The sequence below is a fragment of the Phalacrocorax carbo genome, chromosome 2, assembly GCF_963921805.1.
Source record: "Phalacrocorax carbo chromosome 2, bPhaCar2.1, whole genome shotgun sequence".
Taxonomy (NCBI): Eukaryota; Metazoa; Chordata; class Aves; order Suliformes; family Phalacrocoracidae; genus Phalacrocorax; species Phalacrocorax carbo.
The window spans coordinates 127,378,616-127,395,385 of NC_087514.1; the positions used below are offsets into that span (position 1 = coordinate 127,378,616).

General features: G+C 42.1%; 1 protein-coding gene across 9 annotated transcripts; it reads left to right on the top strand.

The window, feature by feature from the left end:
• The first annotated feature begins 717 nt into the window (after positions 1-717).
• On the top strand, positions 718-16,563 carry PP2D1 (protein phosphatase 2C like domain containing 1). Of its 9 annotated transcripts, none has more exons than XM_064444291.1 (4): positions 718-5,043; positions 5,139-5,275; positions 10,654-11,678; positions 15,118-16,563. In XM_064444291.1, exons 3-4 carry the CDS (start codon positions 10,655-10,657, stop codon positions 16,368-16,370), a joined length of 2,277 nt encoding a protein of 758 aa, XP_064300361.1. In that variant the 5' UTR covers positions 718-5,043; positions 5,139-5,275; position 10,654; the 3' UTR covers positions 16,371-16,563. The 9 variants fall into 9 exon arrangements, 8 of the variants coding, with proteins under 8 accessions (XP_064300361.1, XP_064300364.1, XP_064300360.1 ...); XM_064444294.1 differs by having other exon boundaries at positions 718-4,176; XM_064444290.1 differs by having other exon boundaries at positions 718-1,989; positions 2,141-5,275.
• Positions 16,564-16,770: the final 207 nt, after the last annotated feature.

The window sequence follows — 16,770 nt, forward strand, 5'->3', positions numbered from 1 at the left end:
TTTAAAAGACTCTCTGCGCCGTTCCTCACGTCGTGGTTTTGGGGCTTGCTTGCCTTTTTTTTTTTTCCTTTTTTTCTTTTTTTTTGTCCAGGAACAAGTGTTGACAGCAGGTCAAATTATGTCTTAAAGGGATTACCTTTTAATTGAAAGCTAAAATTAAGTATATGGTCCCACCACAGAAACTGCTCTCCATGCACAAAAGCAAGCGCTTGGGTTTTGAGGCAGCTACGCTCGGTTGCACGTATGTAAAAACGTGGTTGAGCCGTGAGAAACCACAAATGGCAATTCTATAGTACGGCACCACGGTTTAAAAGGTTGGGATTGAGCCTGGGCGTTTGCGTGGGATCTACGGCTCTTTGATGTGTAAACCTGAAGCAGCAATATAAGTTTGGAAGGGAATCCCGGTGTATAAAGAGCTCTGGCAGACGGAGGGTCTTGCCACCTTGCGTGGGGCAAGCAAAGACGACTCCAGACTTCTGCAAAGTTAGGAGTAGTATTTGGGGGGGAGGAGAAAATACTTTCCCTGTGGTCTCCCTTTTCCCTCGCCCCCATTTTCTCAGCTCCTGGTGATATTTTCAAGCGTCAGGTTATGCAGCGAGTTGGCACTTACGTTAAATGATGGGGCGGGGGGGGATGGGGACCTGCACCCCGGCCTCCGCCGCGGGGTCCCCGGGGCCGGGGTCCCCCGGCCCCGGGGACCCCGCGGCGGAGGCCGGGTCTGGCTTAGGGTTTCCCAGGAGCTGTGACAGCGACCCGTAAGATGGCTGCTGCCATCCCCGGTGCTTTAAGACGGACTGTTAAGGTGGAGGAGCCGCTGCCCTCGGCGGCGGCTGCCCCAAGCATTGCAGCAAATTCAAGCAATAAAAAAAACCCAAACCAAACAGCAAACCAATAACAACCCCGTTTCTCTTAAATTTAAGAGAGAATGAATATTTTTATTATTTTTTTTAAGTGGCCGATTCATGTTGAAAATAAATAGACGCTCTATGGTAACATCCACCTAAGAACTCTTCGCTTGTATTTTTTTTTTTTTTAATGCCGGTTAAGTTTCTACTTTCCTCCCAGGCTTGAAAATGAAACTGCTCTTGCTTAGTTTCGCTTTCAGCTTCCCCCACCGCTTTTCTTCGGTAGCAAATGTTACAAGCGAAAATCGCATCTGGAACAACATCTTGGCTCCTATGGACCACTTAATATCCATGCCTGAACATAGACTTCTTGTTTTTTCTGGGAGACACTGTAGCCCAATATGTTCGTTCTTTCCCCCCCCCCCTTTTTTTTTCTTTTTTTTTTTTTTAAATCACCAGCTTCTCCTTTAAACGGTAAGCTACTGATTTGTAACCCAGCATCAACTTTGCACACCCACATACAAATGAATTACAAGTTTCAATTCTGAAAATGCATTTAATATTTTTGCACAGGTGAGTAACTCCGCTGGTGTTTATTAAGGCCACTCAGCATGCATTTACGTCTGAAGCTGCACAGGCGAGCATTCACAGGACCACAGCCTAAGCAAATGACCTTCTTCTTTCAATTTATTCTTCAAGGTCCTTAAAAACCTGATAAGTTTTTGCTTCCATTGCAGTACAGTCAAAACTGAAAGTTGTTATGAAGCAGATAGAGAGTTTGGTTAAGTGCCCAAATATTTGTTTACATTTCATGGTGTGCCTGTGAGGACCTAATGGGAACAACACTGCTTTCTTGCATACAGTAAGGCACTGGTTAGCATAAAGGCAAAAAATACTCTTGCTGCAGTTCCTCCTTGAATCGCCAAGAGCATGGCTGTCTTACAATATTATGTCTTTTTTTTTTTTCTTCCTTTTTACCTTGCTGCTCACTAGATAACCAGAACAGTAAGTCTACCAGCCTGTGGCTACGGATACAGTTACTATAGTAACATTTATAAACACTAATTTCACTACACACTCAGATCTACTGCCTGCTAATGCAGAGAAACAGCTTAGAAAGAAATCACTCTTTGACTGCAAATAGGTAAGTCTTTTTCTGAACTTTAAGCCTGGTTTAAAACATTGTTCTCATTTTAACTTTGTGCAAATACATTGTTTAAAAAAAAAAAAAAAGCTTGACTTTGCCTTAAACTCCTCCAGTGACAAGTAAAATATTATATTGACAATTTTGGCAGGAATAAGGAATGGAAAGATCAACTGCTGGCCGGAAACAAGGCACTATAACTTGGGCTATGTTGACTTGTGGTGGCTTCAGTGAATATAATTTGGCCCTGATGGGTTGCACTACATTAGAAAAAAAATTATGCTTTGTCATGTGAGTGTATACAAGTCATTCTTGTTTTCATATATCCAAGCTGGCTTTTTCCGTTGCCTGAATTGACAAGCAAGTAATACTTTCTAATTGTGATGCATGTGTAACTCCATTTGAGCACAACAGAATCACTCGGGTGCTTATTTTTCATCATTAAATATGCACTATGAAGATACTAAATTAGATTCAAACTCAAAGCATTGTCTAAAAAACCCTCACCACAATTTTCAGTTTCTGTCCTTTGGGGCATGTCAGTGGGTTTGCGCAAGTCGAACTGACTCTGAAGCCAGCATTTAGCAAGGGCTGGTGGGAGCCAAGCGAGCGTAGCTGCCTGCCTCCTGCTTGCGCTGCTTAGCTTGGAAATTCAGGTGAGTAGCCCCATGACTACAGGAAGACTACTCATCCGCATCAAATTAAGCAGGCCAGGAGCTGGATGCGACACGAGTGCCAGCTCCTGTGATTCTCAGGTCTCTCTCAGGCTGCTGACAGCCCCGAGGAGGTGCCTGCTCAGAGCTGGTGCTCCCAGGAGACTTGCCTCTCACGTTTGTTGCTCTCGCCAGAATTCACTGTGAACACTCAACAGGCTTAAATGCAAGAGGGTGTGCGTTATTCCAGCAAGGGAGGCGGTTGAGTCACAAAAGAGGGAATTAAAATGCAGTTTCGGGTGTGCCTGGTTATTACCTAGTTGTCATTTGGTGCTTTTGGGGCCTATCTCGGTCACGTAAATTAAAGAATCACTCAACTAATAGCAGCCTAATGCTGAATGCTGCCTCTCTGAGAGGGACCTCCCAGCCTGCTGCCGTGGGAGCCCACCCATAGCCCTCATCCCCGTCTCCCAGCCTAGTCGGAGCAAGTGTGCCCAACCCAGCCCCTTCTCCCTCTCCTTTGTTCAAGATGGGACTTTCTTCCTGCTCTCCCACCTGTTTTTATTCTTGCCATTCAATGCAAATGTAAAAAGCGGAGCTCTTGCCCCTCTGGGGAATTTCTCCCAGTATAAAATCCTATTGTGTCCTTTCATTAGTGCATTCCTTGTGGGTGAAGTGGCCTCCCTCTTGGCCACCGCGCATTCAGGACTGCTATCAATATTTTCTGAATCACTGGAAGTATTAAAGTACAAAAGTTTTGTTCATTATGCTGCCTCTAGCATCTTGTCAGCTTCCCATGGTGCTTACATGTGACTTCAATAATGCAGATGGCAGACCTTCCCACTAGGCCTCTGTCTGTTATAGGGAACCTTGAACTCCAATCACCCAGTTTTTAAAGGAAAAAAATTTTAAAAAGAGAATATGCCATTGCAACACTCATGGCCATTTAGTAATGCAAACTTCTCGTTAATGATGGAGCACTTAGCAGTTTTTATTCACTTTTTACCCATAGGATGCTCTTCTTGACTACAGAGTTTTGATTTAACAAAAACCAAGCGAGAAGGCTGAAGGCTGGGCTCACCCAGCACAGGACTTTTACTGCCTTTGCCAGTACAATGTGGAGTGTGTGTGCCAAGCTCAGAAGCTGCTTGTTAAAGTTATTTAGCCATCTGCAGTCACTACATAGGCTTACACTATGTTATTTTGTGGTAGTGAGAGCTCTAGATTGCTTCACGCAAACATGGGATGTACTACCTATTTTTCCTTTATATTTTTTTTCTTCTGCCTGCGACAGGGTTTTTTTTTGTGTGTGTTTTTGTTTGTTTATTCCTTCCTCTAACATATTTTTATCTTCTTCCTGTTACTTAACATGTGGCAGAGATCCCCGCAATTCTCTGGAACCCCACTCAGCATAGTTTGTCTGCCTATGCCTTGGCAGTTTTGCTGATCACCCCATCCCGGTGTAGGGCAGGTCCATTGGTGCTGGCAGCCTTACAGACCCCTGGGTGACTGGCACGGGCTCAGCTGGCAGGAGGTAGGAGGGAAGGGGGCTACTTTCTGCTAGCTGCACTGGAGTAGCCACTGACCAGCACCCTTGATACAACAGTGATTTAGATAATAAAACTCTGCATAAAAAAAATAAATGAAGTTACACTGGTCTAAGCACATTTGACCGTGCAAGCCCCCTCCTGGGACTTCCCCATATCCGTGAGGGAGAGCACCTGGAAAGCCTAAGTACTATCGATACCACTGCAAGCACCATGGCTACTCACTTGGCTAAACCAGAGAAACTAAACAGATTAAAGACCTCTCTTTAGACCAACTATAATTGCAGTGCGTGCAGCTGGAAAAAGCAGAGGAACCCCAGGAGGACAGCAGTAACCCCAGATGTGGGTTTGTGGGGTGAGGCAGGCAGGGGGTTGCTGGGAGGAGAGCGCAGGAGGCAGAGTTATGTTATCTTTACCCATCTTCCACTTCTGCCACAGCTTTCTCCTTGTGGATACCCAAAACCTCAAGCATCTGCTGTGCCTTCCCTCCCTTGCCAAGCCCAGCAGGCTTGCCGTCTCCACTTGATGCTTTGCAGCCTCTCTGCCCGAAGCAGGCATTCGGTGGGTTACAAACTGCCACCACTGCCCCACCCAGACAGACCCGGCTACCAGGAACAAGTGCAAAGTATCTGGGGTGTAGGAAGAGCTATTTCTGCCATTTATTTGCTACTCCCATTTCCCAGTTTGATACTTCCTCTCAGCTGAGGAACTGCAGCTGTGCCCAAGCAGTGTCACAAATTGTAACTCTCACCTACGAAGACCTAATGATGGGGACTGTTTCCACTTCATAGGATGACACAAAACTGGTGGGCCTGGAATCCCAAGATTCCAGTCTTGGACAACCCTTGAGATAAGTAAGATGATAAATAAATAAAGGGACTAATTATCTTAATTTATTCCATAATTATTTCAATTATTAATCACTTCCTTCTTTCTTGCCTATTATCAGGTCTAGAGGTGGGAGTGTTCCCGAGGCAGGCTCTGCCCTTGGCACGCTCCTGTGACTCACCAGGTTCATCTTTATCTCTTCCTACACCTTTCACAACAAGTCTTCCTTGAAGCAGCATCATTGCTTCTGGAGATACAGTAAGTAGGCTACTATGCACACCTAGGTTGACTCACTTGGGAGAAGATGTCTTGTTCCTTCTGCATCAGCCCCTCTGCAGATGGTTTTGGAGAATGAGGGGGCAGGCTCTGCTAAAACTGGTGGAAGGTGTAGGGTATGGATGCTGGGTTAGCAAATAAGTTTGTCTTTTCAGGTGAAGAGATTTTCAGAGGTCTTATATACATTTAATAAAGGCTATGTAAGGTTTGTTCACATATTGGCTCTTTGCTGCTTTGGCCAAAGGTGACCATGTAAAACTGGGACCTGGTAAGGCAGCCCCAGCGCAGGTGACAGTGCTTGCCTGTCCCCTGGCTCAGGCTGTGCCACAGGGCATGCATTGCACAGCACTGTCAAGCTGCACCACAGCAAATGCTACAGCCCCACTGGCCACCAGTGGTGGCTCCTCGGCAGGGGCCAGTCACGGTGATGCCGAGAGTCCCCGCCACGGTTTCTGTATGTGGGTATGATGCGTTTGCTAACAGTTTTCCAGGGGAGGGGCCACTGCCAAACTGTGTGACAGGTGGAGGGAAGGGAAATCAGTCAGGAGGAGAGAAGCCGGCCTGAACACACGGAGGCAACAGGAACCACATCACAGGCACATGAGAAAGGGTGGCCCAAGAGGGAAGCGCGGCTGAGGTATGAGCAGAGGAAAGGCATGCCAAGAAGTAAAGCAGGGAAGGACAAGACAGGCAAGGAAGCCGGTGCTCATTCAGCCAGAATTTGCAGCGGCGAGGCCTGATAATACATATTAGCAGATAATATTGTGATGAGCAGCTCAGGGAGACTGTGACCTCCATTTCCCATCACACAGCCCTTTTCTGCCTCTGCCTGTCACCCGCAGGCAGGCATCTTCCCGGTACTGGTTTCAGCATCAATAATAGTCACCATTTTCTAAGACCAAAAGTATGTAGCAAATAATAATAAAACCCCAAATCTCATGGAGGAAGGGGTTCAGGACTAGAGATTGTGTAAGTTAAGTGCTGACTGTGACAAAGGTAGGTGAGGAAGAAGCACACTCTGGGTGGAGACGGGAATGACATGTGTCAGAGGGAGATGACTGCATATGGGACTCTTCTGTTCAGATACAAATCAGATCCTGGATCCCTGAAGCTCAGTTAGTGACATCTTCACTAATCAAAAAATGAGATTGTAGTGCCAAACTGCAGAAACAAAATAATCTTGTTTTACTATATGAACAGCAAGCAGCTCCAAGTGCCATAGCAAGAGAGGGTTGCCAGAAATGAGGTTTTCAGAGGTGATAACATCCTCTGCCATACAAAGCCCCTGGCCTGCAGTCTTGTGTTCTGCCCCTCTTACAGACAGGGCAGTGTATGGCAGAGAAGTGAAGCAGCCTCCCTTTCCTAGTGGCAAGACTAAGCATTGACCAAGAGGGTCTTCATTGTGACACAAAGAGTAAATAGGACTTTTCCCTTAAAAATGCATGCAATCTCCAACTGTGGTTCCCTCCCCATTCCACATCTCATTTTTTTATCTACTTCTATTTTCAGCTCAGAACATGAAACAGTGCTGGGTTTTGGCTCCCTAAATAGGCACAGGGAAACTGCAGTGAGCTAGAAAGCAGAGTTTTATCTTTTGCTCTCTGAGGCTGAGAGCACTTTAGCTTTGTGTATTGTGCTGTCAGCATCTCACTGTTATCCTTTAACCTGACAGCAAAAAACTTGTGAGTCTGTATCTCTTCCTGATGAGGGAAATGCAAGCAGAGAAGAAAACACAGACTAGTCTTTTTACTTCGTAAGAGACCAACAAAGGAAGTGTTTCCTTTTTTGTTTCATTTTTACAAGTTTTTCCAGCTATTAACATAAGCAGTGTATGCATACTACATAAAAATTAACACCAGGGCTGCCCTTTTAATAGTTATAAGTGAAATTATTGCAACTGATATGAGTTGTAGCAGATCTTGTTGTTCTACACGAATTATGTACATTATCCTGGTTATTTACACATTGTAATAAAGTGGGACTGTTTTGGTACTCTGAAATTGATTTGTTAGCACTTCCACCCACTTACTGAGATATAAACAGCTATAAAGTGTGTTTAAGAATTAAGTTTACTGAGGTCAAACTAGCATTTTCTTGAAAGTCCTCAATTTCTTGTCTCTAATCCAAGGGGCTTTTATATACACTAAATGTAAAATGAGTTCATATTTAAAAGGCTGACAAGACGCAGCTTACAAGATTTTCTGTATCTATTAGCCCTAATTTTTCTCACCCCATGAATGCATCATCATGGTGACAGCAGTGAAGAGGCTTGTGCAATTTCCCGATCTCAGATTCGAACTGTGCAGAATAAAGGAAAAGGGATCTAGGCAAGCATATCTTTCGCTGCTATTTTAATCACATACCTCCTTAACTTGCACAGCTGAAGTGGTGCAGCATTTCTAAAGGAGGCTGATGCTCACCTCTTGTGAAGAGATGGACTTTCCCATAAACTGGTCCTAGAGCAGATTGAGAGCTGTAGCCACCTGCAAGCTTGCCTCTGCAAAGACAAGGTATGCTACAGTGTCGTAAGGGGTTTTTTTAAGTGGCTTTACTAATATTTCAGTCAGTATCACTTTTTACAGAAGATATTTTCTTTTAAAAATCGTATAATTGATCTACCTCAGCTGATCAGAGGCGCTTGATTCTTTAAGAGGTGTTAAGATTAATTGGAGCTGGAGGAGGTTGGAGCTTTGTCTTTTAATGCTCCTGTAATTCTCAAACAGTTGAAGGAATTTTGTCAAAGAACTGTCACCACAGGAGAAAAGTACATGCCTTGAAGAAGCAAATAAAGGAAAAGCTTATAACCCAGAGGTGATGAACAGAAATAGCACAAGATAAGACAATGTACTTCACAGCTGAAATCCTGGAAGAGACAACAGTTGCAAAACAGTTACTTTAAGGTGTGGTTGTATCAACTTTCAAGACAGAGCCCCAGAAAAGGGATGGATGAGGTTGAAGCAGGATTAAATTACCAGAGGCTACTCTTGTAACGTGGCTGTGGGATATTACCACTGCTAAACCACCCGTTTGCCTTAGAGGTGGATTAACAGAGGCAATGATTTTAAACTGAAAGAGAGTACATTTAGGTTAGATTAGGAAGAAATTCCTTACCGTGAGGGTGGTGAGACACTGGAACAGGTTGCCCAGAGAAGTTGTGGATGCCCCTCCCTGGAAGCGTTCAAGCTCAGGCTGGATGGGGCTTTGAGCAGCGTTGTCTAGTGGAAAGTGCACCTGCCGATGGCAAGGGGGTTGGAACTCAATGATATTTAAGGTCCCTTCCAACCCAAACCATTCTATGATACTAACAAAGCTTTACTGAAAGTCAGAAATCTCAGAAGAGAGAACAAAAATCTATAATAAATGCATTTTTGCCTGATCTCTCATCCATACGCACATAAATACTAAACACTAAATAAACACAATTAACTTAAAAAATGTAAACACTACGTTTCATACTTAGTAGAGAGATAATGCATAGGGTGGCAAGCTGAGCATCTCACATGGTATCCGGATCTTGTGTTATTATGGTGCTGTACACGTATGTTATGTGCTGATCTAGAGGGAGAGGATGTTCCGCAAGCAGCTGTAAGGCTTAGCTGCACAGCACTTTATAGGGCACGGTAGCCATTCAAACAATTTCATCTACTGCCTAAGCAATATTGATATTTACATGGTTTCTTACTCATTTCAAATTATAGGCAGAATTATTATAATGCTGCTACCAATAGGGTTGCCTCATGGTTTCAATAACTTAAAACTCTGCCAGGTATTAACTGTTCATACTGAACTTTTTCAAGCCTGAAGAAGCATATGGGAAAAAGTTCCAGGTAACATGGCTTAGCTGTTTCTGAAAATATTATTTGAAAAAAAATCTGTTAGTTTGCATGTATTAAACCAAAATTTTAACAACACTTTTATAGAGAAATCTCCAAGGCTGTCAGGTTTTAAACTAGGGCTTGGAAATTTAGGCAAGACAGTGTCTGTGGTACACCTTTTGTTATTCTCATAGGTTTACCCAAATCAGAGCAAGTTACAATATTAAAACTGAAGCATCAGTTTGCAGGTGCCGAGTGGAGCGTGTAGGTGCTGAATTCAGGCAGGCCCCTCTGCACCGGCTGACCTCTGTCAGGGAGTGCCCCGCTAGGACTTACACTACAGCTCTGGCTCTTGGGCTTAGAGCACCAGGTGCCAGACCCAAGTATTGTTAAGCAGCATCGAGGAAAGAGACTGAGGAAAGACACTGAGCTGGCGAGGAAGGGGAGACTGGAGCAAGGAGCTGCAGTGGGAGAAAGGAGGTGTATGGCGACAGGAGAAAGGTATTAGCTTTGGTTGGAGAATGGGCAGAGAGGCGTGTGCCGACTAGACCCTATGATATCCCTGCAGTACCTGGCCTTGATTACACATTTTCAGCCTTGTTGCCCTTCTGTAAGCTCTGTTGCAAAGTGCATCTCTCCTTCCATCCTGATGGCTGGAGAATAGAGCACGTGTGCTGCTGCTCACAGCGCTCTCAGCTCCAGGAGCAGGGGGGTGTCCCACAGACCTAAACACTCAAACACTGCTTGGCCCATTCAATAATACTTTTGTGCTTCATTATGCTTTCTTGATTTAGACACAGACACATTCAAAATCCATCCTACATTAAAGAAACACGAACATTGCATAATCTAGCTCTTGCAGGCAAGAAATACAATAGAATATTGACTACATAAATGTAATTTACCTTTTGCGTGCCTAAATACAATGGCATAAAAGAATTTTTTTCCAGTTGACTCCTAAAGTCCTCACAACTAAACCTGATGGCAATAAGAGTGAGATTTCATTAAAGATACACCAGTGCTTCTGACCCTGCTTCATGTTTTCCATACAAGATTGGTAGATTATTTTTTTTTAATCTTAATCTTGAATGTGCTTTTTTTTTTTTTTTTTTGAAGTAGGAATTACACTCAACTACCATGTCTGGAAAGTGATGAATAGACACAGAAGAGCTGATGAGGAACTATGTCGTATTTACAGTTCTAACTGTGAAGGCTCAGGGTTATGCACTGAATCACAAGGAGGAAACAACTGACTGAAACCTCACTAGGTACAAGAATAATCTAAATTGTGTCATGAACTCTGTATTTCCAAACTTTTCACTTCTTGAATTTGCTGTATTACTCATTTTAACATAGTTATTAGTTACAGTTTTTATATAATCTCACGTGGGTTTCCCAGTCTCTTGACCACATACGCATTAGTATAGAGCGATGCAGTTCAGAATTTATATAAGAAAGTGAGAGCAAGGCTTAGGTAAATGTAGTGTTACCTAATATTAAAATATTGAAATATGAAAACTCTTAACATACTCAACTCCTTTACAGAATGACATGGGAGGAAAAATCTCAGGACAAAACAAACCCACCTGATTTTGAACTTTCCAGAGATGAGGAAGATCACCTGGAGAGGGTCACAATTGCACCTGAGAACGATGATTCCAAACACATTTCAATTTTTTGCTCTGCATGTCAACAAACAATATATCCATACCACCTTCTTTATCATAAAAAAACCCACAAAGCCCTAACTTTGCTGGGCTTTGACAGCCCACAAACGAAGACTGACAAGAAAACACTTTTGGCTCAGAGACAGAAACTAGTTTCAAAGTTGACCAAGACTCCTAAGTATTCTGAGACACATAGGCAGAAGATTGATTATTCATTTGAATTCCTTATGAATAATCACACTTCTACATCATACTGTGATCTTGCCAATATTAATGCTCCCAGTACTTTTACGAAAGTAAATAATTCTTTAATAAAAGCATTATCAATTTGCCAAGATAAAAATTCCACATGGCAAGGAGACATGGAAGACAGATTTATCGTGCTCGACAACTATGGAAATAGGTCAGATACGTGTTTTCTGGGGCTAGTTGATGGTTCTCATGGTGTGACAGCTGCAGAAACAGTTGCAGCAGAGCTTCCACTTCTATTCCTTGACCAGCTTGCTCAAATGGATTCCTCCTACAAGAAGAGTAAGAATGAACAGCAAATTCTAGATTCCTTTGCCACAGTAATCAAGGCAGATTACAGGGAAAAAGAGAAGATTTTCACTGATACACGCAGCAATGACAAGACCAACAAGACTAATACTTACGAGTGGATTCACAAAGCATACGCCAAGTCCTTTTGGAGAATGGATAGACTTTTACGACTGGGAAGGAATGAGGTTTCCAAAGTTCGCTGGAGTGGCTGTTCAGCGGTTACCTGTTTGGTGGAAAGAATCCCCAGCGAAGAGACAGATGACACTGAGGAAGAAGAAAGAAAACATTCTGAAAACACCACACACCGTCCATTAGCCAGGGCAGCCAAAGGGGTTGCTGGGTTACTGCAGATTGCTAATATAGGTATGTACATTCCACACCAGGATTTTTTTTTTCTCCCACCCAATAAAAAGAGAAAAAATAATCTAGAGATTTGTTGGCAGTAGTTATCTGGAGATAAAAGAGCAGCAATTGCTTAGACTTCACAATGTGAAGGAGACATGATAAATTCCCTCGCAACTGATAGCGGTAAGACAATAAGTAGTAAGCTTACGAGATAAGTAGCTCCAGTGTGATATTTGAGTTAAAGCAGTGAAGTCAATTTGCTAATGTGAAAGACAGATAGGAAGCACTCCATAATACACAAATGACCTCTGTAAGAGTAGTAAGGATTTTTTTTTTTTTTTTTAAGATCAAGAGGAATTTTAAGGTGTTATCACTTTAGGGCAGGCAATCACAAATTTTCTAGTTTTATATCCGATAAATGCCTTGCATCAATGAAACATGCTTAAGATATTATTTTTACTTGTTTCATTGACACTAAGTGCCACCGCATTTTCCTACCAGCAAACTGAAAACACAATCTGTGGGGATCATTTGAATTATTAATTTCTGAAATAGGAATTGGTTATTTACTGGTGTTATGGAAGATCTATTCAGATCCGTTTCCTTATGAAGCAGAACGCAGCTCTGCCTTTCTGTAGTGTAGAAAATCGGTTATTAATTACAGTCAGGAACACTGATACATTCCTAATGCTTCTCCACCCAGCCCTGCTGCTGGAAACACTAAAGCTCTTCCAGTCTTAGCAACTCACTGTATCCTCCTACTTGGTGATTTTTGTTACCAGTTAAGCTCTCTTGTGTACCAAGACAAATGTAAGATTACAAGCAAGGTGCTTGCTTTCCCACAAAGGAGTACACGAGCAGAATTACGTTTTTAAAAAAAAAAGCTGTTGGGTGAAGTTTCAAATGGATTTGTGTCTATGGTTACACCCTCTAGTGTCTTCCAGCCTCTGCTTGAAGCATGTGCCCAGCACTATAATACTTCTCTATCACTGTTGTGGTTCAGCCTCAGTCGGCATCTAAACACCACGCAGCTGCTCGCTCACTCCCCCTACCCCTGTGGGATGGGTGAGAGAATCAGAGGAGCAAAAGAACTTGTGGGTTGAGATACGTACAGTTTAATAATTACAATAAAAATAATTATAACAATAATGATTATGATGATAATAAAATGGAAAACGAAAAAACATACTGGGCATGGCATTACATGATATGGAATATCCCTTTGGCCAGGTTGAACCCACTCTCTTAGCTGTGCCCCCTCCCCTCCCGGCTTCTTGTGCACCCGGCAGAGCATGGGAAGCTGGAAAAGTCCTTGACTAGTACAAGCACTACCCAGCAACAACGAAAACATCGGTGTGTTATCTCAACGTTGTTTTCATGCTAAGTCCAAAGCACAGCACTATGCCAGCTGCAGTGAAGAAAATTAACTCTATCCCAGCTAAAACCATGACAATCACTCTCCCTAGCATTAGTAAGGAGTGCACTAACACTGCAACTTTCCATCGACAGGGGCACTCTTTCCTCCTCAGATGAGTGTATTCATAAAACCTCTAAGACTTCTTCATATTTCTTCATATCAAGTTTGACTGAAATTAATCAAGAGAGTTAAAGATCAGTAGGGAAAGGGAAAACCATTTGGGAGGCTTCATTTCTTCACTAGGCAAAAAAACCCCCACCTTGTTCTAGTTACTTGCCTTCATCCTTCCCTCCCAGATGAGGTTTTATGCTGGATGCAATTAAAGATACTGTAAACTCAAGCTCTACTAATGAGTTAAGGCTTTAAGTTGATCACAGATACTTTAAGCCTTTTATGATTAAAGTCCACATTTTTGAACCACTTCTAAATAGACATTTATTTAATCTAATACACTTAATTTTCCACCAAATGCATCACATAAAAGATTTGCACAACATTGAGCTTCGACTCTCCCCCAGAAATGTGTTCTTACAGAAGTATAGACAAACTCCTCCAGCACCAGGTAAGCAACTGAAGAGGATGATCAGATACGAAGAGCAGGAGATGGTGGCATTGGCCAGCTTTGTCTTCTTCATTTAGTCCCACATCAATAGGTCAGCTAGTTTTTTTCAATTCTTTTGCCCTGTCGCTGGTTTGCAGACAAGAGACTTGCAGCCAAAAGCGACTAGATTTTACTCTTTCTTGCAGTCAGATTCTTCCACATTGGTTATATTACGCCCTTTGTTAGGCTTACAGCTGGTGGTCTTACTCGGAGGGTTCAAAGGAAATTTTAGACAATCTTCTAGCTTTCCATGGAAATCAGAAGAAGGAGGAGGGAACAAGCAGAAGTAAACATTCACACAGCGTAACTTAAGGCATCTACATTCTATAATCAATAATAAGGTGTGTCCTTCAGTTTGCTATTCTGAATCACCTTCTGGAGAAATCTGCCTTCACATAGACTACACTTAGCTGTCTCATACACTAGACAATGCCAATATTGCCCAAGAAATACAACTACTGTATAAGCTGTGCCTACTTATAAACACTTTTCAGAGATCTGTGCCCTAGTCTAGCCAGATGATATTAAAAGTACAATATAAATGAACACACTGCAGCCAGCTTATTGTCTGGAAAGCTACCATCCCACTCAAGTTCCTTCTGTAAGACATCACTTTTGCCCTCATGCCAACACATGGGAGCAGACCAATAACCTCTTCTAACAAAAAAATGGTCTCCCAGCGTAGCCGTAGAGGATCTCAAACAATACATCACTTTGTTTCAGAGCTGCTTTCCTTTACGCTCTGCATTCAAGTCTGACAAGACTAGTCACCTGCAGTGTTGCAATTTCTAATACTTTTAATTCTCACCCTGCAGATTTCAGAAGTGTTGAGGGAAAGGTAAAGTACCTATTCCTACTAAAGGAAAGAAGTTAGTCTTCAACTTCTCATGATGACTGCGAGAACTCTTTCTCCCTTGGTCCCTTAACTGAGGAAAAGATTTAAGGCATCATCTTCGTCAACTGTAAATTATACACAATGTCCAAATTATTTTCAGGTACTAGAAATTTTATCCTGCCAAAAATAATATGAACCTGACACTTCTTGATGAGTTCATTCAGCCATATTTAAAGCACACACTCTCCTATGAGGGGTTAAAAAAAGTATTTGAGAAAAATATGCATTCTTAAAAAAAAGTCAAGGTGCAACAGTTCTATCAGACTGCACTTTAAGCTGAATGAAGACTCCTCGTAAGAGTTTAGTTGCAGTCAGAAGGTGGTTCTGGAATAGTCTTCTGAAAAACAGGACGGGAAAAAAAAGCCACATAAAACTTTCCTGTAAAATAGAACCAGATTCATCAGTGGACATATTGTTGCCTGTGGTAGTAGATAATTGAACTACAACCTCATTTTCCCAGTCCTTAGCAAAAGGCTGTTAAATGTAACAGCACTATCTTACAAAAATCAGTATTCTGTAACTCAAAATGTTCTTTCAATTTTAGGTAATGCACATGCTGTCTTATGTAAAAATGGAAAGAGCCACTGTCTCTCAAAAGAGCACAGCACTTCTAACATGAGTGAGAGAAAACGCGTACTTCAGAATGGTGGAAACATCAGCACTAATGAACCAGATGGGTTAGTAGAGGGGTACCTGAGAACTACAAGGGGTCTTGGACATCACGGAGACCCCATACTGAAAAGATCTGTTATACCTGTACCTCATACTATATCTGTCCCTATCGATGATACTTGTCAGTTTCTTATTTTAGCTTCTAATGGGCTTTGGGAGGTTTTGGATTACAATGAAGTACTTGCATTAACTCTAACAACATTCACTCATTATTTGAGAATGCATGAATGTGTTCAACAAAATGGGACTTCTCCATGTAAGTTTCAGTATTTGATGCCCCTCACTGAAGACAACTTAAATGACTCAAAGGCTATTCATGATCTGCAAGATGGAATAGAGATACCATATCCCAATGAAGCTATTTTCCTCACTGACTCAAAAGGCAACCTGAAACAAAATAAGCCAAAATGTTCTAGGAGGAACTATTTGCCAAGTGAAGATGGAGTTCCTAAGGAAACCGATGACCACAAAAATCAAGCTGATCCAGAACAGTCTCTTTTCAGTAACAATGAAGTAAACTCACTGAACAGAGAGATAAAACAGTCCAATTCTACCACACAAGGTGGCTCTGAAGAACTGAAGCAGGTTGAGGACAGAAAAGTTTATCTATGTAACAGTTTTCCGCCACAGTCACAGACTGCAGAGCGAGAAGAAACAGACACCGACACTTTCTGCGCAACAGGTCCAAGTTGCACCTATAAACAGCTGAGAGAGAACGTACTGGCAGTAGGGTCTAAAGACATAGAACAGCCCCCAAAAGATACAAGAGCATGCCTATCTAACTATGACTCAATTCCACAACTGGCAGAAAAAAAGGACTCCAAGATATTTTGTGACAAACCTGCAAGTTACACTGGTCAAGCACTGCTAAAGACTGTAACGCCAGTGGGTTCTAAACCACCACCACAGTTCGAAGGCGACACAAAAACGCACCCGCTCAATTGCAAATCACAAACTGCAGGAAGAGGCAGAATCACCTCTGAGACATTCTACGACCACGCAGCAAGCTATATTAGTGAACAACTGGTAAAGACTGCATTAGCTGCAGGTTCAAGAGATAATATTACTATTTTGATTGTACTTCTAAATGGATGCGATAAGATACCCAATTACCTCAACATTTAAAAATTTATCATACGATAACTGGAGCGCCACAGTACATGTAGTACAAGCTTGTATTTAGCTGTGTCATGAATTTACTTGTAATTGTCTTAAATGCTGACCCATGTAAATCAGACATCTTGTCTAGAAATGTGCAAATGCAATAAAACCTTCTGAAACTCTCAATAAGAAACAGTAATAAAAAAAAATCTTTTTTTTTAAACCACTTTATTCAAACCTGAGCACCTCAATATAAAACTAAACACTGGTGAACTGTCATTTTCCTTGCTAAACCCAGATTACTGCAAATTTAAAATCTGCACAAGTAAGTTTCTGCTACCAGTTCAACATTTAAATAGACTAATTCATCTCTTCTGACACACTTGGTAGATTTCATATAATGAAAATAACTAAAAGAATTAGT

What these genes read in the sequence shown, in the direction of transcription:
- PP2D1 (XM_064444291.1), top strand. Translation starts at nt 10,655, where the DNA reads ATGACATGGGAGGAAAAATCTCAGGACAAAACAAACCCACCTGATTTT. An exon ending in ACTGCAGATTGCTAATATAG is followed by an intron (nt 11,679 to 15,117) that starts GTATGTACATTC and finishes TTTCAATTTTAG; the next exon opens with GTAATGCACATGCTGTCTTA.